The following is a 23682-nucleotide window of genomic DNA, read 5'->3' on the forward strand; positions in this document are numbered from 1 at the left end:
TTTAACTTGTATGCGGAGCACATCATGAGAAAGGGGGAGTTAGAGGAGTCACAAATTGGGATCAAGATTGCAGGGAGAAATATCAACAACCTCATATATGCAAATGATACCACTCTAATGGCAAAAAGCGAAGAGGAACTAAAGAGCCTCTTGATGCGGGTGAAGGAGGAGAGTGAAAAGTTGGCTTGAAATTCAACATCAAGAAAACTAAGATCATGGCCAGACACCCCTATAACCAGAGGCACAGAAGCCAAACTTTTCCCTGATTCCTGACCCCTCGGAAAATTGTTTCCAGAGCTCTGCTGACCCAGAAGGGGGAAGCTCCTTTGATTCAGCAAGCTGAACTGCTCTGCCTAGGTTTATCCACCTTTTCGTTTTGGAGCAACCTTCAATTCTTCTCATGGAAGAATTCCTCTCGGGAGATATTAATATTTCAACTAATGGAAGGAACTGCCTTCCGTGGATTTCTTCAGTCCCCTTTGAGAGGAAGCACATTTATTGGACTCTGAGTGCTGTGTGTGATGGGAAGAAGATTTTCTCTCTACCCACCACAATCACTGGAGGTCCCAACTGGATGCAGGCAGAATAAGTCCTTACCACAAGAAACGGTATCATGGGCATGATCCTGTTCCTGCTGCCCTTGCTCCAGGGAAGCGCCATCTGCATCAGAGAATGTGGCTTCTGCCTTCACAGAGGGTGCCCACACCTGAAACAGCAGCAAGGGGGACGGGTAAGAGAGGGAATGGAAGAGACCAAACAATCGGTCCCGCTCCCTCCCAGTCTGGACACCCTTCCATCGGCAGCCCTGTTGACTTATCTGGAGAAATAGGAATCTCTTTAGTAGAAGAGGCTGCTGAAGGAGACAGTTAAATCTCCTAACTGCATGATTAAGATTTGGACAATAGTCTGGCTGAGAAACTTTAGAATAAGGCAAAATATTGCTCTTTAAGTGGAGATACCTGGAAAAAAAACCCTCACCTGGTCCACCTGCCTCCTCTCCTCCGCCTGGCTCAGGAGGAAGCCTTCGGCCAGGGCCACCGCCTGGGAGCTGCTCTCCGGCCCGCATCCTCTCACCCAGCCCTGCATCTCCCGGGGCAGGAGGGCCAGGAACTGCTCCAGGATCACCCGGTCCAGGATCTGCTGCTTGGTGTGCCTCTCCGGCTCCAGCCAGCGGCTGCAAAGTCCGTGGAGCCGGCTGCAAACCTCTCTGGGCTCATCAGCTTCACGGTAGCGGAAGTGCCGGAAGCGTTGGACATCTGAGATCTCCATGGCCTGACGACCGATCTCTGGCACAGACCTTCCCCAGAAGTCACCACCGCTCCCTGCTTGGGCGGGACGGCTTGCCTGCTTGCCAGTCTGAGGTCCTTCTGGGTCCTGCTCTTCCATCCGCTTCTCCATCTGCTGGGCCTGCTCTGGCAGCGAAACGATGCCTGTACTCACTTGGCTGTGAAGCGAGGCTCCTTGGCGAGGGGGAGGAAACCCAACGAGAATGGCCCTGAAGGGAGAGAACCAAAGTGCTCTGAGCGGTTTATGGACCTGCCTTAACATCCCTCCCAGCGCCAAGCTGGACATGCCTCGGACACCAGCCGGCCGCCCCGGCCCCGCCCTGGGAAGGCCCCTCGGTCGGAGGATGGGCCAGTGGCCGGCTGCAGGGCTCCCACGCTCTGCCTGCCTTCCCCAACCCCCAGAGGGCCCGAGGGGAGGGCCAAGGGCTCAGCATCCGCTGGCGACAGGCTTGGGCTGCGAGGCAACGATGCTCTGCCCACAACACAACAGAGGCCCCAAACGGCGCCCAAGAGATTGGCCACCCTCCGGGGGGGGGGGGACGGGGCTGAGGTTCTCCCAGAAGCAGCACCCACCTCCGGCAGAGAGGGAGACGCCGCCGGGGAGCTCGGGAGGGCGGCAGGACTCTCTGGCCAGGTTCCCTCCCGGGGCTCCCGCCATCCCCCAAGGTGTCCAAGCATGGCGCCCCCGGGAGTTGGCAGCCGCGGAAGCCCCACCCCCACCCCCACCCCCACCCCCACCCCCACCCCCACCCCAGCCTCCCCGGGGTCCGGCTCGGGCCGCGGACCCTCGAGAGCAGCGGCGGGTCAACCGCGGCCCTCCAGCGTCCCCTGGACTCGTGGGATGCGCATTCGCTGGCAGGGCCTCATGGGAATTGTAGTCCGTGGAGGGCTGGAGGACCGCAGGTGGCCCCGCCCTGCTCTCGAGCCCTTCCCCCCTCCCGCGCAGCCTCTCTAGCAAACGCCTCGCTGCCCTTAACCCTCTCGGTGCTGCAGACCAATGGACAGCTGCTCTCCTGGCAGAGCCTCCGCCCGCCCGCCCCGGAGTCTGTCCGCGGGGGATCCGGAGAGGGAGGCCGGGGCTGGGACCCCGCCCCTTGTTCGCCCCCCCCCCGGTCCCTGTGCCCCCGTCGGGGACTGAGCAGCGTGGCCCGCAGCGCGGCGGGAGGGGTCCCAGCGGCCCAGTTCTGCTCCCAGAGGCCGAAGAAGCCGGACACAGAGGCCGCTTGTGAAGGAAAAACAGCACCATGTTGCCTGCCTTCAAGGGAAGCCCCCAAAGGTGGAGAGCCTTGAAAGCCAGCAGGGAGCTCCCCCCCAACTCCTCAGGCCGCCCGGTGACTATGAGAATCACAGAACCCTCGAGTGGGAAGGGGCCCTGCAGGCCATCTAGCCCAACCCCCTGCTCAACGCAGGACCAGCCCACACTGTTGAATGTCTCCGGCTATGACCCCCCCCACACACACACTATATAGTGCCTCTACGCTTAAACCCATGACTGCGAGTCCTCTCCTGCCAACGGGAACCGCTCCCGGCCCTCTGACCCTTCCCTCACCCAGTTGTGTTTTCTTTGAATTCATAATAAAAGATTTAACGCAGGGTTAAGCAACTGCCTGGAGGAGAAGAGAGTGCTGTTCCTTGACCAACACGAGGGGTGCATTTGAGGGCTTCAAACATGGCTGAAGCTCCATCCAGAGACTGAACATTATAAACATTTCCTTCGATTAGGGGACAATTCAAGCTTTCTACAAGAGTTTCTCTGATGCCCCTGCTATACAGGGTCTGTGGTTGTCTTTAGATGTGAAGTCAAAGAAAAGCTCTTTTGCCTAAGAGGTTACATGGCTCATCCTTGAACGTAAATGTAGGTGGGTTCTGAAGCAGAAGAACATAACTGGAGTCCAGGGGTACCCTTAAGACCAACCACATTTTATTCAGCGTATTTCTTCAACTACATGTGTACATGTGTATTTCTTCAGCTACACGCAAGCAAAAGCTTTGAAATTTGCAATTTTAAAGGTGCCACTGGACTCAAACTGGACTCAAGCTTTCTCCTCTGTGTGGGTTCTTAGATGCAGTTGAAGGTCAAGGTTTCTCCCCTGTGTGGGTTCTTTGGTGCCGTTTAAGACGGGTACTCCAAATGAATCTTTTCCCACACTCAGAGCATGCAAAAGACTTCTCACCTGTGTGGCTTCTTTGGTGTTGTTGAAGATTGCCATTCCGAGTAAATGTCTTTCCACACTTTGAGCATTCAAAGGACTTCTTCCCTGTATGAGTTCTCTTTTTTATATATATATATATATATATACACAAGTTTTTTTTTATTTTCATAAAGATAGAAATATAGGATGGAATACGAGTCATTAATACAAAGAACAGTAAATAAAATATAATCATCATTTGAAAATGTACGACCCCACATTAACTACACATTGATATAAACTTTTGCCCAGAACTGAGTCTAAGAGCCATCCACATTTCCACTACATTTTTAAAAAAGGCCTATTTAGATATACAAAAGAGAAGTTGTTAATAATCAACCTACTTGAGAGATTGTAGACCTCACGTTAACTGCTTGATACAATCTAAGAGCTGTCCTGACAGATATTTCTAGGTTTAAGTTAGATGCTATTCTAAGAGCCATCCTGACAGGTATATTTTCAGATTTAAGTTGAAAGCTTAACATTAAACGTTTTCTACAGATCAGTGTGAGCTTTGGCCCTATAACAATACACTAATAAAGAAAAAATAAGGGGGGAAAACCCCATTTTATATTTCCAACACTAACGATTATATTACCTATATGCCTACAAAGGAAAAGAAACAAGAGAGAAACACTGCTTCCCCTTTTTCATAAAAATAGAAATACAGAATACAGTATATGTTATTAATACAGAGAATAGTAAAGTTTCCAGGTTTAGATTAAATGCTTAACATTAAACATAGAACAATATGAGCTTTCAGTCTTCTTAAGGGGGTCTCATCTCGAGGCTTGCTACACCTTGTCGTTCCTGTAGACTTATATTCTGTCCCATTGGCCTTTGGCGTAGAAAGTGCAGTTGTACTCTTTCCCGCAGAATATGCATCGATAAATCTTGAGGCCGTTGCACCTCCTGGACTCCAGTATCAATACAATTTTTTCCCAAAGAGCTCCTTTAAATCGGTTACTTTCACTACAGATCCATATATCTTTTGATTGATTTTTGTACACTGTTGCTTTGAGATGGCTGTATGTCTTTTTAAAAAGGGTATCCTTATCTGGGCTGCAGAACTCCGACATCCCCTTTTCCGTCTCCAGAATTTCAGATTTCTCTTCTACTGTTGGTTTTCCACCTTGTTTAGAGCTGTCATCAGCCACTGTTATTGATCCATCATTCCTGTTGGAGACTTCTTCCTTGCCATCTTGGATCTCCTTGAAGATATTTTTGACCAATCCTTCTGTAAATGCTTTGAAATCTTGGGTTTGTTTCTCTATTAGATGAGCCAATCTTTTTAACATAGACATGTTTTTGACTTAAAAAACAACAGCCGGCCTCAAACAATTTTACAAGTGGCCAGTAGAGGTCCTCTGTTTTATCCTCTAACGTTCTGGCACAGGCATGTGACGTATTGAAGTCAGTAAGGCAGATATTCTCGTGCTGGAACAGAGTTCTCGTGAGATCTTCCCATTCACAGCTCTTATCTCTTATCTCCGAAAACCAAAACAATTGCAATAAGAGCTTTTGTCAATTAATTTGAGTTGATTTGAGTCCTTCTTCTGCTTAGTTAGGAGAATTAGCCTGCCTCATAATGAGGTGGCTTCGGGCAGAGCAGAGTAAAAGGAGGGGGGAAACAAAGGGCTTTGATGCAGGAAGAGAGACGGAGAAAAAAAAACGAGAGATACTTGCAGTAAATTATGTTTTGGAACTCAGCCGATGTCCTCCCCTCAGTTCACAACGTTCATTTGCAGTAAATCATCGTGTAGGGTTGAAGCAGATGCTTTAAGATTAAATAGAGAAAAGAAAGTCTGAGATAGAATATGGCAGTCGTCCTCTGGACCTGGAACGCTGACAGCCTATAATCCAGGGAGATATACTCCCTAAAGGATTGGAGACGGTCCCAAGAACTTCCTGGGTAGAAAGGTGAGGTGGGGTTTGCGTACCCCTCCTCTTTTCTGCCAATTGCTTGTGCAATTGACCCCTGTCAGGCTTCAGAGATAGCAGAGCAGATGCCCTGCAACCCTCTCAGAACGAAATCTTAGCCGAAAGTCCCTGTATGAGTTCTCTGATGCTGTTGAAGAGTGCCACTTCGACTGAATCTCTTGGAGCTCAGACAACTGAGAGCACGTGGATAGAGCTGCTGGGGAGCTGCTGCTGCTGCTGCTGCTGACCAGGTGAGGCTATTTTGGTGCTGAGTGAGGTGATTCCTGGGAGGATTAAAAAGGGCAAGAGACAAAGGGCTCATGGCCTGCGGCTCTTAGCCTGGGGTTCTTGGCCTAGAATCAGTAAATTATATTTCCCTAGTAGTTGCACTGCCTAGAAGTTACAATGGGTCTCCAGGACACTCATCCCATCATCTGCAGTGAGTGTGACATGATTGCCTTCCTCCCTGAAGACAACATGGACTACATCTGCCCCAAGTATAAACTGGTAAGACTTTTAAAGGAAAGGATTAGGGGCTTTAAAGAGAGGATTGTGACTCTGACCCAAATTAAGAAAGGGGAGGAGTTCATAGACCGGAGCTGTGCAACTCGGAATAAAGAGGATACAACCAGTCCTGAAGAGGATAAGGGGATTTACCTCATTACGGAGCCTCTGCAAACAGTCAGGAAAAAGACTCAACGGCGTAGAGTGAGACGGTTCTCGGGGCCTTTGGAGCTCCAGAATAGATTTCAGGCCCTTGCAGAGGAGGTGCAAGTGTCAACGGGGGAAGAGGTCTCAAAACAAAGTCTAAGACAAAGTGAAGAGGCCATGGGGATAGAAGGAAATGGTGTTGAGAAGAAGAAAAAAAGGAGAGTACTGGTAATTGGAGACTCTCTGCTAAGAGAAATGGATCGCCATGTGGCTGGGCCTGACCCCCTAACCCGAGAGTTGTGTTGCTTGCCAGGGGCAAGTTCTGCAGTTCTGGAGGCCTCACTTAAAGGATGTAGATAAAATTGAAAGGGTACAGAGGAGAGCGACGAAGATGATCTGGGGCCAAGGGACCAAGCCCTATGAAGATAGGTTGAGGGACTTGGGAATGTTCAGCCTGGAGAAAAGGAGGTTGAGAGGGGACATGATAGCCCTCTTTAAGTATTTGAAAGGTTGAAATTTGGAGGAGGACAGGATGTTGTTCCCGTTGGCTGCAGAGGAAAGGACACGCAGTAATGGGTTTAAACTACAAGTACAACGATATAGGCTAGATATCAGGAAAAAAAAATTCACAGTCAGAGTAGTTCAGCAGTGGAATAGGCTGCCTAAGGAGGTGGTGAGCTCCCCCTCACTGGCAGTCTTCAAGCAAAGGTTGGATGCACACTTTTCTTGGATGCTTTAGGATGGTTAGGGCTGATCCTGCATTGAGCAGGGGGTTGGACTAGAAGGCCTCTATGTTCCCTTCCAAATCCATGATTCTATGATTCTTACCACAATCCATGCAATCAAAAGGCTTCTTCACTTTGTGGGTTCTCTGATGTTGTTTAAGAGTACAACTATGACTGAATCTCTTTCCACAATCTAAGCATTCAAAAGGTCTTTCCCCTGTGTGGGTTCTCTGATGCTGTTGAAGATGGCCACTCCGACTGAATCTCTTTCCACAATCTGAGCATTCATAAGGCTTTTCCCCTGTGTGGGTTCTCTGATGCAGCTGAAGAATACTACTCCGACTGAATCTTTTTCCACAATCTGAGCACTCAAATGGTCTCTCCCCAGTGTGGGTTCTTTTATGCAGCTGAAGAGTGCTACTCGAACTGAATTTCTTTCCACAATCTGAGCATTCAAAAGGCTTCTCCCCTGTGTGGGTTCTTTTATGCAGCTGAAGAATACTACTCCGACTGAATTTCTTTCCACAATCTGAGCATTCATAAGGCTTTTCCCCTGTGTGGGTTCTCTGATGCCGTTGAAGATGGCCACCATGACTGAATCTCTTTCCACATTCTGAGCATTCAAAAGGCTTCTCCCCCGTGTGGGTTCTCTGATGATGTTGAAGATGGCCACTCCGACTGAATCTTTCTCCACAATCTGAGCACTCAAATGGTCTCTCCCCAGTGTGAGTTCTTTTATGCAGCTGAACACTCCAACTCTGACTGAATTTCTTTCCACAATCTGAGCATTCAAAAGGCTTCTCCCCTGTGTGGGTTCTTTTATGCCGCTGAAGAGTATTATTCCGACTGAATTTCTTTCCACAATCTGAGCATTCATAAGGCTTTTTCCCTGTGTGGATTCTCTGATGCCGTTGAAGTTGGCTACGCTGACTGAATCTTTTTCCACATTCTAAGCATTCAAAAGGTTTCTTCTCTGTGTGGGTTCTTTGATGCAGTTGGCTACTCTGAGTGAATCTTTTTCCACACTCAAGGCATTCAAAAGGTTTCTTCCCTGTGTGGGTTCTTTGATGCAGGTGAAGCTGGCTACTCTGACTGAATCTTTTTCCACACTCAAGGCATTCAAATGGTTTCTCCCCTGTGTGGGTTCTTTGATGCAGGTGGAGCTGGCTACTCTGACTGAATCTTTTTCCACACTCAAGGCATTCAAAAGGTTTCTTCCCTGTGTGGGTTCTTTGATGCAGGTGGAGCTGGCTACTCTGACTGAATCTTTTTCCACACTCAAGGCATTCAAAGGTTTTCTTCCCTGTGTGGGTTCTTTGATGTAGGTGAAGCTGGCTACTCTGACTGAATATTTTTCCACACTCAAGGCATTCAAAAGTTTTCTCCCCTGTGTGGGTTCTTTGATGCAGGTGGAGCTGGCTACTCTGACTGAATCTTTTTCCACACTCAAGGCATTCAAAAGGTTTCTTCCCTGTGTGGGTTCTTTGATGCAGGTGAAGCTGGCTACTCTGACTGAATCTTTTTCCACACTCAAGACATTCAAAAGTTTTCTCCCCTGTGTGGGTTCTTTGATGCAGGTGAAGATGGCCACTCTGCCTGAATCTCTTCCCACAATCTGAGCATTCAAAGGGCTTCTCCCCTGTGTGGGTTCTTTGATGCTGTTGAAGATGGCCACTCTGACTGAATCTCTTCCTGCAATCCGAGCATTCAAAAGGCCTCACTCCAGTGTGGGTCCTCTGATGACGTTTAAGATAGCAACAGAACCTGAATCTTTTCCCACACTCTGAACATTCAAACCGCTTCTCTACTAGATGCACAAGGAGCTGTGATCTGTATCTGGAATGCATTCCATGCAGAATGGATGTACTAGCCTTCATGATTCTGTGCTTTGCAAAAAGTACATGACGCTGTTTTCCACCTGTCTGCCCAGCATTAAGGGTGCTTTTCTTTCTGTTAGGCCTGATTCGATTTCTTCTCTGTTCTTTCAAATCTTCATTCTTAACTCGGTCCGGCCACCGTTGAACCAATTCTGCCCCCTCCTCCTTCCTCTGATCATCCTCTGCTGGAATAAAGAGAGCCCATGAACACCTGGTGGGGGGCAGGTAAGATCCCAAGTCACTGCAGCAGGAAGGGCTGATGGTCTCCCCCAGTTGGCCTCATCTCAACCAAGCCCATTCCTCAGAATAGCTACTATTCAAGGGTTCCCCATTCCCTCAAGAGCCTCAAGCTTATCAGCATTTTGGGACCATTTCACCAAATCCAACCGAGTTAAGTACCCCCTGAAATAAATCCTATTAAAAGTTTCCCTTAAGTCATGTCTACCTGAAAGCTTCATTTGCCTCTTCCATAGGTGTTACCAACTCTTTGTATCATAGAAACATAGTTGGAAGGGGACCCCTGGGTCATCTAGTCCAACCCCGTGCACTATGTATGCAGGACACTCCCAACCCTCTCGCTCACCCACAGTCACCTGCCACCCCCTTGAGCCTTCACAGAATCAGCCTCTCCATTTTATTATTTATTTATTTAGATTTTTATACCGCCCTCCCCAAAGGCTCAGGGCGGTTTACATTAAAACTAGTCAACGATACATGAAACAGTCTTCGTTAAAACATCCATCAGATGGCTATCCAGCCTCTGTTCAAAAATTGCCAAAGATGGAGAAGCCGCCACCTCCTGAGGAAGCCTGTTCTACAGGGAAACTGCTCTGCCAGGAACTTTTTCTGGATGTTTAGATGGAATTTCTTTTGAATCCATTTCATCCCATCTGTTCTGGTCCTTCCCTCCGGGGCAAGAGAGAACAACTGGGCTCCGTCCTCTATATGGCAGTGTTTTAAATAGCTCCCCCAACCTTTCCTCCTATGTCTTGGTCTCCAAACCCCTCACCGTCTTTGTTGTCCTCCTCTGCACACGCTCCAGTTTGTCTACACCCCTCTTCAACTGGGGTGCCCAACACTGAACACAGGACTCCAAGTGAGGCTGAACCAGAGCAAAGTATTCTTGCAACACTGTCCTTAAAATTATTTCCCATGGTTTTATGATTTTTGCTTCAGTATAGGAGCCCCCTCCTTGGGGCCCAGACCCGGTATTAGACTAGTCAGGGACGTTGGTCATTTATTCCCATTATGCTATCCCCAATCTTGACCGGAACCCATACAGGCGGCAGAGGGCTTGAAGTGTTGAGGAAAAAGTTATTTGTTCTATTATCATCATAAAGATTGTGATTCTTGGGGGTATGAGGGGGCTGTATTTTATGTTGTTTTTATTATATTGTATTTTGTAAAATATTTTGTGAACTGCCGCAAGCCAGCTTTCTGGGAGTAGCGGTATACAAATACAATTATAAATGAGAGTTTCTGAAACTCTCTGAAAGACCCAACTCATTCATTCATTCATTCATTCATAATTGAATTTGTATACCGCCACTCCCATTAAGCTGACTTGTGGCAATTCAAAATAAAATATTTCATCAAATACAATATAATTGAAAAAACATGATAAAATGCAACCCCCCCCCCAAATACCCTCAAGAATCACAATATCTGTGGTGGTAACAAAACAAAATACTTTTTCCTCAACACTTTAAGCCCTCTGTTGCCAGTATGGGTTCCGGTCCAGATTGGGGATAGCATAATGGGGGTAAATCACCAATATCCGCACCCAGTGCAAGGCCTGAGATGAATGCTTCTGTGTTTTGCTAAGGCAAGGTTTGCTGTTTAGCACACGGCACACACAAAACTAACTTCTTATTTCACTAGCATTTCATTTTATTAGTGATGATGATGCCGTGCTCACTTTCCAGGAGAAAGAGGGGCGGGTTCTTATATGTCGCTTTTCCCTACCAGGAGGAGTCTCAAAGTGGCTTCCAATCGCCTTTCCCTTTCCTCTCCCCACAAAAAACCCTGATCTAACAGCAAGCATTGCATGGATGAGACAGAAGAGTTAGCTTTCCTTGCTTTTGTGTTGCGGAGCAGTACAAATTGGGCTGCTTAGTGATTTCTTGCTTTTACAACCTTCGTAAAGCTTTATATGTCTTTTCAAAGGGGCTACTTTATTTCTGAGCACTCTCCTCATGAAGCCACGGGACTGGGAGCGGCTGAGGGAAAAAGAGTAGTGACCCAAAGGAATCCCCAGGTTGAGTTCTTGACAGGACCTTTTCCGGATCACTGGCAGAGCAGATTTCCACGGGGAAGAGGGGGTTGTAAAGAGGGGGCTGGCAAGAGACAAAGGAGGATCTGGTCCCATCCCGATGGTTTCTGAGGGCCTCTCATCCCCTGTGCCAGGACACCTTCTCTGCCTTGGGTGACGGCCACAACACCTGTCTGAGTTGCCCCGGCAAGAGCAGCTGGAAAGGCCTCATTCAATCGTTTGATTCAGGCATCATCCCAATGGTTGCAATTCAGACCTCTGGCATTTGCGTAAGACTCTTACCCAGTGAGATTACGGCCTCATAGTTCTCCAGCATGACTTCTCTGTAGATAGTCTTTTGGTTCAGATCCAGCAGGGCCCATTCTGCTTTGGTGAAAGAGACGGCCACCTCCTCAAAGGAAAAGGGCCCCTGGAAGAAAAGGCAGATTCCCTCCTCAGAGATGACCCCAGGCAGAGACTGCACCCCGGAAGGGACTGGGCATACGGCTTGGGGGAGTCAAAGGGAGCTCCGTGCAGAGCGTCTCCTGGCTACAAACCTTGTAGAAACTGAAGGAGCAAAATCACCCCTGAGAAAGGAGGGGAGACCCAGGCTGCCCCCCCCCCCATGAGCCCTACCTGGACTGGAGATGAAGCAGCCATGACCCCACTGCTGAAAAGGTGCCAGCCGGACAGCATCTCTCCAGTGCCTGTTGGTGGGAGAAAGGAGGAAGGAGATGTGTTTGTCCTGAATCCCTATTCTGTTTGCTTCATTCTTTTATTATTAATTATTAATAATAGTCAATTAGCAATTATTAAAACATGCGCTGGATCATGGAGAAAGCTAGGGAGTTCCAGAAAAACGTCTACTTCTGCTTCATTGACTATCCTAAAGCCTTTGATTGTGTGGAGCACAACAAATTGTGGCAAGTTCTTAAAGAGATGGGAATACCAGAGCATCTTATCTGTCTCTTGAGAAACCTCTATGCAGGTCAAGAAGCAACAGTGAGAACTGAGTATGGAATCACCGATTGGGTCAGAATTGAGAAAGGCGTTCGGCAAGGCTGTATACTGTCGCCTTGCCCATTTAACTTGTATGCGGAGCACATCATGAGAAAGGGGGAGTTAGAGGAGTCACAAATTGGGATCAAGATTGCAGGGAGAAATATCAACAACCTCATATATGCAAATGATACCACTCTAATGGCAAAAAGCGAAGAGGAACTAAAGAGCCTCTTGATGCGGGTGAAGGAGGAGAGTGAAAAGTTGGCTTGAAATTCAACATCAAGAAAACTAAGATCATGGCCAGACACCCCTATAACCAGAGGCACAGAAGCCAAACTTTCCCCTGATTCCTGACCCCTCGGAAAATTGTTTCCAGAGCTCTGCTGACCCAGAAGGGGGAAGCTCCTTTGATTCAGCAAGCTGAACTGCTCTGCCTAGGTTTATCCACCTTTTCGTTTTGGAGCAACCTTCAATTCTTCTCATGGAAGAATTCCTCCTGGGAGAAATTAATATTTCAACTAATGGAAGGAACTGCCTTCCGTGGATTTCTTCAGTCCCCTTTGAGAGGAAACACATTTATTGGACTCTGAGTGCTGTGTGTGATGGGAAGAAGATTTTCTCTCTACCCACCACAATCACTGGAGGTCCCAACTGGATGCAGGCAGAATAAGTCCTTACCACAAGAAATGGTATCATGGGCATGATCCTGTTCCTGCTGCCCTTGCTCCAGGGAAGCGCCATCTGCATCAGAGAATGTGGCTTCTGCCTTCACAGAGGGTGTCCACACCTGAAACAGCAGCAAGGGGGACGGGTAAGAGAGGGAATGGAAGAGACCAAACAATCGGTCCCACTCCCTCCCAGTCTGGACACCCTTCCATCGGCAGCCCTGTTGACTTATCTGGAGAAATAGGAATCTCTTTAGTAGAAGAGGCTGCTGAAGGAGACAGTTAAATCTCCTATCTGCATGATTAAGATTTGGACAATAGACTGGCTGAGATAGGATAAGGCCAAATATTGCTCTTTAAGTGGAGATACCTGGGGGGAAAAAACCCTCACCTGCTCTGCTTGCCTCTTCTCCTCTGCCTGGCTCAGGAGGAAGCCTTCGGCCAGGGCCACCGCCTGGGAGCTGCTCTCCGGCCCGCATCCTCTCACCCAGCCCTGCATCTCCCGGGGCAGGAGGGCCAGGAACTGCTCCAGGATCACCCGGTCCAGGATCTGCTGCTTGGTGTGCCTCTCCGGCTCCAGCCAGCGGCTGCAAAGTCCGTGGAGCCGGCTGCAAACCTCTCTGGGCTCATCAGCTTCACGGTAGCGGAACTGCCGGAAGCGTTGGACATTTGAGATCTCCATGGCCTGACGACCGATCTCTGGCACAGACCTTCCCCAGAAGTCACCACCGCTCCCTGCTTGGGCGGGACGGCTTGCCTGCTTGCCAGTCTGAGGTCCTTCTGGGTCCTGCTCTTCCATCCGCTTCTCCATCTGCTGGGCCTCCTCTGGCAGCGAAACGATGCCTGTACTCACTTGGCTGTGAAGCGCGGCTCCTTGGCGAGGGGGAGGAAACCCAACGAGAATGGCCCTGAAGGGAGAGAACCAAAGTGCTCTGAGCGGTTTATGGACCTGCCTTAACATCCCTCCCAGCGCCAAGCTGGACATGCCTCGGACACCAGCCGGCCGCCCCGGCCCCGCCCTGGGAAGGCCCCTCGGTCGGAGGATGGGCCAGTGGCCGGCTGCAGGGCTCCCACGCTCTGCCTGCCTTCCCCAACCCCCAGAGGGCCCGAGGGGAGGGCCAAGGGCTCAGCATCCGCTGGCGACAGGCTTGGGCTGCGAGGCAACGATGCTCTGCCCACAACACAACAGAGGCCCCAAACGGCGCCCAAGAGATTGGCCACCCTCCGGGGGGGGGGGGGACGGGGCTGAGGTTCTCCCAGAAGCAGCACCCACCTCCGGCAGGGAGAGAGACGCCGCCGGGGAGGGAGGAACGGGGGCAGGACTCTCTCGCCGGGTTCCCTCCCGGGGCTCCCGCCATCCCCCAAGGTGTCCAAGCATGGCGCCCCCGGGAGTTGGCAGCCGCGGAAGCCCCACCCCCACCCCCACCCCCACCCCCACCCCCACCCCCACCCCCACCCCCACCCCAGCCTCCCCGGGGTCCGGCTCGGGCCGCGGACCCTCGAGAGCAGCGGCGGGTCAACCGCGGCCCTCCAGCGTCCCCTGGACTCGTGGGATGCGCATTCGCTGGCAGGGCCTCATGGGAATTGTAGTCCGTGGAGGGCTGGAGGACCGCAGGTGGCCCCGCCCTGCTCTCGAGCCCTTCCACCCTCCCGCGCAGCCTCTCTAGCAAACGCCTCGCTGCCCTTAACCCTCTCGGTGCTGCAGACCAATGGACAGCTGCTCTCCTGGCAGAGCCTCCGCCCGCCCGCCCCGGAGTCTGTCCGCGGGGGATCCGGAGAGGGAGGCCGGGGCTGGGACCCCGCCCCTTGTTCGCCCCCCCCCCGGTCCCTGTGCCCCCGTCGGGGACTGAGCAGCGTGGCCCGCAGCGCGGCGGGAGGGGTCCCAGCGGCCCAGTTCTGCTCCCAGAGGCCGAAGAAGCCGGACACAGAGGCCGCTTGTGAAGGAAAAACAGCACCATGTTGCCTGCCTTCAAGGGAAGCCCCCAAAGGTGGAGAGCCTTGAAAGCCAGCAGGGAGCTCCCCCCCAACTCCTCAGGCCGCCCGGTGACTATGAGAATCACAGAACCCTCGAGTGGGAAGGGGCCCTGCAGGCCATCTAGCCCAACCCCCTGCTCAACGCAGGACCAGCCCACACTGTTGAATGTCTCCGGCTATGACCCCCCCCCCACACACACTATATAGTGCCTCTACGCTTAAACCCATGACTGCGAGTCCTCTCCTGCCAACGGGAACCGCTCCCGGCCCTCTGACCCTTCCCTCACCCAGTTGTGTTTTCTTTGAATTCATAATAAAAGATTTAACGCAGGGTTAAGCAACTGCCTGGAGGTTAAGCAACTGCCTGGAGTGTTGTTCCTTGACCAACACGAGGGGTGCATTTGAGGGCTTCAAACATGGCTGAAGCTCCATCCAGAGACTGAACATTATAAACATTTCCTTCGATTAGGGGACAATTCAAGCTTTCTACAAGAGTTTCTCTGATGCCCCTGCTATACAGGGTCTGTGGTTGTCTTTAGATGTGAAGTCAAAGAAAAGCTCTTTTGCCTAAGAGGTTACATGGCTCATCCTTAAACGTAAATGTAGGTGGGTTCTGAAGCAGAAGAACATAACTGGAGTCCAGGGGTACCCTTAAGACCAACCACATTTTATTCAGCGTATTTCTTCAACTACATGTGTACATGTGTACATGTGTATTTCTTCAGCTACACGCAAGCAAAAGCTTTGAAATTTGCAATTTTAAAGGTGCCACTGGACTCAAACTGGACTCAAGCTTTCTCCTCTGTGTGGGTTCTTAGATGCAGTTGAAGGTCAAGGTTTCTCCCCTGTGTGGGTTCTTTGGTGCCGTTTAAGACGGGTACTCCAAATGAATCTTTTCCCACACTCAGAGCATGCAAAAGACTTCTCACCTGTGTGGCTTCTTTGGTGTTGTTGAAGATTGCCATTCCGAGTAAATGTCTTTCCACACTTTGAGCATTCAAAGGACTTCTTCCCTGTATGAGTTCTCTTTTTTATATATATATATACACAAGTTTTTTTTATTTTCATAAAGATAGAAATATAGGATGGAATACGAGTCATTAATACAAAGAACAGTAAATAAAATATAATCATCATTTGAAAATGTACGACCCCACATTAACTACACATTGATATAAACTTTTGCCCAGAACTGAGTCTAAGAGCCATCCACATTTCCACTACATTTTTAAAAAAGGCCTATTTAGATATACAAAAGAGAAGTTGTTAATAATCAACCTACTTGAGAGATTGTAGACCTCACGTTAACTGCTTGATACAATCTAAGAGCTGTCCTGACAGATATTTCTAGGTTTAAGTTAGATGCTATTCTAAGAGCCATCCTGACAGGTATATTTTCAGATTTAAGTTGAAAGCTTAACATTAAACGTTTTCTACAGATCAGTGTGAGCTTTGGCCCTATAACAATACACTAATAAAGAAAAAATAAGGGGGGAAAACCCCATTTTATATTTCCAACACTAACGATTATATTACCTATATGCCTACAAAGGAAAAGAAACAAGAGAGAAACACTGCTTCCCCTTTTTCATAAAAATAGAAATACAGAATACAGTATATGTTATTAATACAGAGAATAGTAAAGTTTCCAGGTTTAGATTAAATGCTTAACATTAAACATAGAACAATATGAGCTTTCAGTCTTCTTAAGGGGGTCTCATCTCGAGGCTTGCTACACCTTGTCGTTCCTGTAGACTTATATTCTGTCCCATTGGCCTTTGGCGTAGAAAGTGCAGTTGTACTCTTTCCCGCAGAATATGCATCGATAAATCTTGAGGCCGTTGCACCTCCTGGACTCCAGTATCAATACAATTTTTTCCCAAAGAGCTCCTTTAAATCGGTTACTTTCACTACAGATCCATATATCTTTTGATTGATTTTTGCACACTGTTGCTTTGAGATGGCTGTATTTCTTTTTAAAAAGGGTATCCTTATCTGGGCTGCAGAACTCCGACATCCCCTTTTCCGTCTCCAGAATTTCAGATTTCTCTTCTACTGTTGGTTTTCCACCTTGTTTAGAGCTGTCATCAGCCACTGTTATTGATCCATCATTCCTGTTGGAGACCTCTTCCTTGCCATCTTGGATCTCCTTGAAGATATTTTTGACCAATCCTTCTGTAAATGCTTTGAAATCTTGGGTTTGTTTCTCTATTAGATGAGCCAATTTTTTTAACATAGACATGTTTTTGACTTAAAAAACAACAGACGGCCTCAAACAATTTTACAAGTGGCCAGTAGAGGTCCTCTGTTTTATCCTCTAACGTTCTGGCACAGGAATGTGACGTATTGAAGTCAGTAAGGCAGATATTCTCGTGCTGGAACAGAGTTCTCGTGAGATCTTCCCATTCACAGCTCTTATCTCTTATCTCCGAAAACCAAAACAATTGCAATAAGAGCTTTTGTCAATTAATTTGAGTTGATTTGAGTCCTTCTTCTGCTTAGTTAGGAGAATTAGCCTGCCTCATAATGAGGTGGCTTCGGGCAGAGCAGAGTAAAAGGAGGGGGGAAACAAAGGGCTTTGATGCAGGAAGAGAGACGGAGAAAAAAAAACGAGAGATACTTGCAGTAAATTATGTTTTGGAACTCAGCCGATGTCCTCCCCTCAGTTCACAACGTTCATTTGCAGTAAATCATCGTGTAGGGTTGAAGCAGATGCTTTAAGATTAAATAGAGAAAAGAAAGTCTGAGATAGAATATGGCAGTCGTCCTCTGGACCTGGAACGCTGACAGCCTATAATCCAGGGAGATATACTCCCTAAAGGATTGGAGACGGTCCCAAGAACTTCCTGGGTAGAAAGGTGAGGTGGGGTTTGCGTACCCCTCCTCTTTTCTGCCAATTGCTTGTGCAATTGACCCCTGTCAGGCTTCAGAGATAGCAGAGCAGATGCCCTGCAACCCTCTCAGAACGAAATCTTAGCCGAAAGTCCCTGTATGAGTTCTCTGATGCTGTTGAAGAGTGCCACTTCGACTGAATCTCTTGGAGCTCAGACAACTGAGAGCATGTGGATAGAGCTGCTGGGGAGCTGCTGCTGCTGCTGACCAGGTGAGGCTATTTTGGTGCTGAGTGAGGTGATTCCTGGGAGGATTAAAAAGGGCAAGAGACAAAGGGCTCATGGCCTGCGGCTCTTAGCCTGGGGTTCTTGGCCTAGAATCAGTAAATTATATTTCCCTAGTAGTTGCACTGCCTAGAAGTTACAATGGGTCTCCAGGACACTCATCCCATCATCTGCAGTGAGTGTGACATGATTGCCTTCCTCCCTGAAGACAACATGGACTACATCTGCCCCAAGTATAAACTGGTAAGACTTTTAAAGGAAAGGATTAGGGGCTTTAAAGAGAGGATTGTGACTCTGACCCAAATTAAGAAAGGGGAGGAGTTCATAGACCGGAGCTGTGCAACTCGGAATAAAGAGGATACAACCAGTCCTGAAGAGGATAAGGGGATTGACCTCATTACAGAGCCTCTGCAAACAGTCAGGAAAAAGACTCAACGGCGTAGAGTGAGACGGTTCTCGGGGCCTTTGGAGCTCCAGAATAGATTTCAGGCCCTTGCAGAGGAGGTGCAAGTGTCAACGGGGGAAGAGGTCTCAAAACAAAGTCTAAGACAAAGTGAAGAGGCCATGGGGATAGAAGGAAACGGTGTTGAGAAGAAGAAAAAAAGGAGAGTACTGGTAATTGGAGACTCTCTGCTGAGAGAAATGGATCGCCATGTGGCTGGGCCTGACCCCCTAACCCGAGAGTTGTGTTGCTTGCCAGGGGCAAGTTCTGCAGTTCTGGAGGCCTCACTTAAAGGATGTAGATAAAATTGAAAGGGTACAGAGGAGAGCGACGAAGATGATCTGGGGCCAAGGGACCAAGCCCTATGAAGATAGATTGAGAGACTTGGGAATGTTCAGCCTGGAGAAAAGGAGGTTGAGAGGGGACATGATAGCCCTCTTTAAGTATTTGAAAGGTTGAAATTTGGAGGAGGACAGGATGCTGTTCCCGTTGGCTGCAGAGGAAAGGACACGCAGTAATGGGTTTAAACTACAAGTACAACGATATAGGCTAGATATCAGGAAAAAAAATTCACAGTCAGAGTAGTTCAGCAGTGGAATAGGCTGCCTAAGGAGGTGGTGAGCTCCCCCTCACTGGCAGTCTTCAAGCAAAGGTTGGATGCACACTTTTCTTGGATGCTTTAGGATGGTTAGGGCTGATCCTGCATTGAGCAGGGGGTTGGACTAGAAGGCCTCTATGTTCCCTTCCAAATCCATGATTCTATGATTCTTACCACAATCCATGCAATCAAAAGGCTTCTTCACTTTGTGGGTTCTCTGATGTTGTTTAAGAGTACAACTATGACTGAATCTCTTTCCACAATCTAAGCATTCAAAAGGTCTTTCCCCTGTGTGGGTTCTCTGATGCTGTTGAAGATGGCCACTCCGACTGAATCTCTTTCCACAATCTGAGCATTCATAAGGCTTTTCCCCTGTGTGGGTTCTCTGATGCAGCTGAAGAATACTACTCCGACTGAATCTTTTTCCACAATCTGAGCACTCAAATGGTCTCTCCCCAGTGTGGGTTCTTTTATGCAGCTGAAGAGTGCTACTCGAACTGAATTTCTTTCCACAATCTGAGCATTCAAAAGGCTTCTCCCCTGTGTGGGTTCTTTTATGCAGCTGAAGAATACTACTCTGACTGAATTTCTTTCCACAATCTGAGCATTCATAAGGCTTTTCCCCTGTGTGGGTTCTCTGATGCCGTTGAAGATGGCCACCATGACTGAATCTCTTTCCACATTCTGAGCATTCAAAAGGCTTCTCCCCCGTGTGGGTTCTCTGATGATGTTGAAGATGGCCACTCTGACTGAATCTTTCTCCACAATCTGAGCACTCAAATGGTCTCTCCCCAGTGTGAGTTCTTTTATGCAGCTGAAGACTCCAACTCTGACTGAATTTCTTTCCACAATCTGAGCATTCAAAAGGCTTCTCCCCTGTGTGGGTTCTTTTATGCCGCTGAAGAGTATTATTCCGACTGAATTTCTTTCCACAATCTGAGCATTCATAAGGCTTTTTCCCTGTGTGGATTCTCTGATGCCGTTGAAGTTGTCTACGCTGACTGAATCTTTTTCCACACTCAAGGCATTCAAAAGGTTTCTTCTCTGTGTGGGTTCTTTGATGCAGGTGAAGTTGGCTACTCTGAGTGAATCTTTTTCCACACTCAAGGCATTCAAAAGTTTTCTCCCCTGTGTGGGTTCTTTGATGCAGGTGGAGCTGGCTACTCTGACTGAATCTTTTTCCACACTCAAGGCATTCAAAGGTTTTCTTCCCTGTGTGGGTTCTTTGATGCAGGTGAAGCTGGCTACTCTGACTTAATCTTTTTCCACACTCAAGGCATTCAAAAGTTTTCTCCCCTGTGTGGGTTCTTTGATGCAGGTGGAGCTGGCTACTCTGACTGAATCTTTTTCCACACTCAAGGCATTCAAAAGGTTTCTTCCCTGTGTGGGTTCTTTGATGCAGGTGGAGCTGGCTACTCTGACTGAATCTTTTTCCACACTCAAGGCATTCAAAAGGTTTGTTCCCTGTGTGGGTTCTTTGATGCAGGTGAAGCTGGCTACTCTGACTGAATCTTTTTCCACACTCAAGACATTCAAAAGTTTTCTCCCCTGTGTGGGTTCTTTGATGCAGGTGAAGATGGCCACTCTGCCTGAATCTCTTCCCACAATCTGAGCATTCAAAGGGCTTCTCCCCTGTGTGGGTTCTTTGATGCTGTTGAAGATGGCCACTCTGACTGAATCTCTTCCTGCAATCCGAGCATTCAAAAGGCCTCACTCCAGTGTGGGTCCTCTGATGACGTTTAAGATAGCAACAGAACCTGAATCTTTTCCCACACTCTGAACATTCAAACCGCTTCTCTACTAGGTGCACAAGGAGCTGTGATCTGTATCTGGAATGCTTTCCATGCAGAATGGATGTACTAGCCTTCATGATTCTGTGCTTTGCAAAAAGTACATGACGCTGTTTTCCACCTGTCTGCCCAGCCTTAAGGGTGCTTTTCTTTCTGTTAGGCCTGATTCGATTTCTTCTCTGTTCTTTCAAATCTTCATTCTTAACTCGGTCCGGCCACCGTTGAACCAATTCTGCCCCCTCCTCCTTCCTCTGATCATCCTCTGCTGGATACAAAGAGAGCCCATGAACACCTGGTGGGGGGCAGGTAAGGTCCCAAGTCACTGCAGCAGGAAGGGCTGATGGTCTCCCCCAGTTGGCCTCATCTCAACCAAGCCCATTCCTCAGAATAGCTACTATTCAAGGGTTCCCCATTCCCTCAAGAGCCTCAAGCTTATCAGCATTTTGGGACCATTTCACCAAATCCAACCGAGTTAAGTACCCCCTGAAATAAATCCTATTAAAAGTTTCCCTTAAGTCATGGCTACCTGAAAGCTTCATTTGCCTCTTCCATAGGTGTTACCAACTCTTTGTATCATAGAAACATAGTTGGAAGGGGACCCCTGGGTCATCTAGTCCAACCCCGTGCACTATGTATGCAGGACACTCACAACCCTCTCGCTCACCCACAGTCACCTGCCACCCCCTTGAGCCTTCACAGAATCAGCCTCTCCATTTTATTATTTATTTATTTAGATTTTTATACGGCCCTCCCCAAAGGCTCAGGGCGGTTTACATTAAAACTAGTCAACGATACATGAAACAGTCTTCGTTAAAACATCCATCAGATGGCTATCCAGCCTCTGTTCAAAAATTGCCAAAGATGGAGAAGCCACCACCTCCTGAGGAAGCCTGTTCTACTGGGAAACTGCTCTGCCAGGAACTTTTTCTGGATGTTTAGATGGAATTTCTTTTGAATCCATTTCATCCCATCTGTTCTGGTCCTTCCCTCCGGGGCAAGAGAGAACAACTGGGCTCCGTCCTCTATATGGCAGTGTTTTAAATAGCTCCCCCAACCTTTCCTCCTATGTCTTGGTCTCCAAACCCCTCACCGTCTTTGTTGTCCTCCTCTGCACGCGCTCCAGTTTGTCTACATCCCTCTCCAACTGGGGTGCCCAAAACTGAACACAGGACTCCAAGTGAGGCCGAACCAGAGCAAAGTATTCTTGCAACACTGTCCTTAAAATTATTTCCCATGGTTTTATGATTTTTGCTTCAGTATAGGAGCCCCCTCCTTGGGCCCCAGACCCGGTATTAGACTAGTCAGGGACGTTGGTCATTTATTCCCATTATGCTATCCCCAATCTTGACCGGAACCCATACAGGCGGCAGAGGGCTTGAAGTGTTGAGGAAAAAGTTATTTGTTCTGTTATCATCATAAAGATTGTGATTCTTGGGGGTATGAGGGGGCTGTATTTTATGTTGTTTTTATTATATTGTATTTTGTAAAATATTTTGTGAACTGCCGCAAGCCAGCTTTCTGGGAGTAGCGGTATACAAATTCAATTATAAATGAGAGTTTCTGAAACTCTCTGAAAGACCCAACTCATTCATTCATTCATTCATTCATTCATTCATTCATTCATTCATTCATTCATTCATTCATTCATTCATTCATTCATAATTGAATTTGTATACCGCCACTCCCATTAAGCTGACTTGTGGCAATTCAAAATAAAATATTTCATCAAATACAATATAATTGAAAAAACATGATAAAATGCAACCCCCCCCCCAAATACCCTCAAGAATCACAATATCTGTGGTGGTAACAAAACAAAATACCTTTTCCTCAATACTTTAAGCCCTCTGTTGCCAGTATGGGTTCCGGTCCAGATTGGGGATAGCATAATGGGGGTAAATCACCAACATCCGCACCCAGTGCAAGGCCTGAGATGAATGCTTCCGTGTTTTGCTAAGGCAAGGTTTGCTGTTTAGCACACGGCACACACAAAACTAACTTCTTATTTCACTAGCATTTCATTTTATTAGTGATGATGATGCCGTGCTCACTTTCCAGGAGAAAGAGGGGCGGGTTCTTATATGTTGCTTTTCCCTACCAGGAGGAGTCTCAAAGTGGCTTCCAATCGCCTTTCCCTTTCCTCTCCCCACAAAAAACCCTGATCTAACAGCAAGCATTGCATGGATGAGACAGAAGAGTTAGCTTTCCTTGCTTTTGTGTTGCGGAGCAGTACAAATTGGGCTGCTTAGTGATGTCTTGCTTTTACAACCTTCGTAAAGCTTTATATGTCTTTTCAAAGGGGCTACTTTATTTCTGAGCACTCTCCTCATGAACCCACGGGTCTGGGTGCGGCTCATGGACAAAGAGTAGTGACCAAAAGGGATCCCCAGATTGAGTTCTTGACAGGACCTTTTCCGGATCACTGGCAGAGCAGATTTCCACGGGGAAGAGGGGGTTGTAAAGAGGGGGCTGGCAAGAGACAAAGGAGGATCTGGTCCCATCCCGATGGTTTCTGAGGGCCTCTCATCCCCTGTGCCAGGACACCTTCTCTGCCTTGGGTGACGGCCACAACACCTGTCTGAGTTGCCCCGGCAAGAGCAGCTGGAAAGGCCTCATTCAATCGTTTGATTCAGGCATCATCCCCACTGGTTGCAATTCAGACCTCTGGCATTTGCATAAGACTCTTACCCAGTGAGATTACGGCCTCATAGTTCTCCAGCATGACTTTTCTGTAGAGAGTCTTTTGGTTCAGATCCAGCAGGGCCCATTCTGCTTTGGTGAAAGAGACGGCCACCTCCTCAAAGGAAAAGGGCCCCTGGAAGAAAAGGCAGATTCCCTCCTCAGAGATGACCCCAGGCAGAGACTGCACCCCGGAAGGGACTGGGCATACGGCTTGGGGGAGGCAAAGGAAGCTCCGTGCAGAGCGTCTCCCGGCTACAAACCTTGTAGAAACTGAAGGAGCAAAATCACCCCTGAGAAAGGAGGGGAGACCCAGGCTGCCCCCCCCCCATGAGCCCTACCTGGACTGGAGATGTAGCAGCCATGACCCCACTGCTGAAAAGGTGCCAGCCGGACAGCATCTCTCCAGTGCCTGTTGGTGGGAGAAAGGAGGAAGGAGATGTGTTTGTCCTGAATCCCTATTCTGTTTGCTTCATTCTTTTATTATTAATTATTAATAATAGTCAATTAGCAA

At 48.3% G+C, this 23682-nt stretch overlaps 2 protein-coding genes across 16 annotated transcripts in view; both read right to left on the reverse strand.

Annotated features, from left to right (window-relative positions):
- The window catches only part of LOC143833821 (uncharacterized), a 49714-nt gene extending 47034 nt beyond the window's left edge, over positions 1 to 2680 (reverse strand). Inside the window, 3 exon segments of the mRNA XM_077330046.1 lie at positions 598 to 706; positions 979 to 1495; positions 2072 to 2680. Of these exon segments, the coding sequence (XP_077186161.1) occupies positions 598 to 706; positions 979 to 1495; positions 2072 to 2532 (1087 nt within the window). The 5' untranslated portion in view covers positions 2533 to 2680.
- Positions 2681 to 3581: 901 nt separating this feature from the next.
- The window catches only part of LOC143833889 (uncharacterized), a 31383-nt gene continuing 11282 nt past the window's right edge, over positions 3582 to 23682 (reverse strand). For 5 of the 15 annotated variants that reach the window (XM_077330139.1, XM_077330137.1, XM_077330140.1 and 2 more), the window contains exons 4-6: positions 23510 to 23580; positions 23178 to 23304; positions 15586 to 20781 (exon numbers count right to left, since the gene is read on the reverse strand). In XM_077330139.1, coding sequence (XP_077186254.1) covers positions 18824 to 20781; positions 23178 to 23304; positions 23510 to 23580 — 2156 coding nt within the window. In that variant the 3' untranslated portion in view covers positions 15586 to 18823. The other 10 variants (XM_077330132.1, XM_077330136.1, XM_077330131.1 and 7 more) reach the window with 8 other exon arrangements.

The sequence above is a fragment of the Paroedura picta genome, chromosome 3, assembly GCF_049243985.1.
Source record: "Paroedura picta isolate Pp20150507F chromosome 3, Ppicta_v3.0, whole genome shotgun sequence".
Lineage (NCBI taxonomy): Eukaryota > Metazoa > Chordata > Lepidosauria > Squamata > Gekkonidae > Paroedura > Paroedura picta.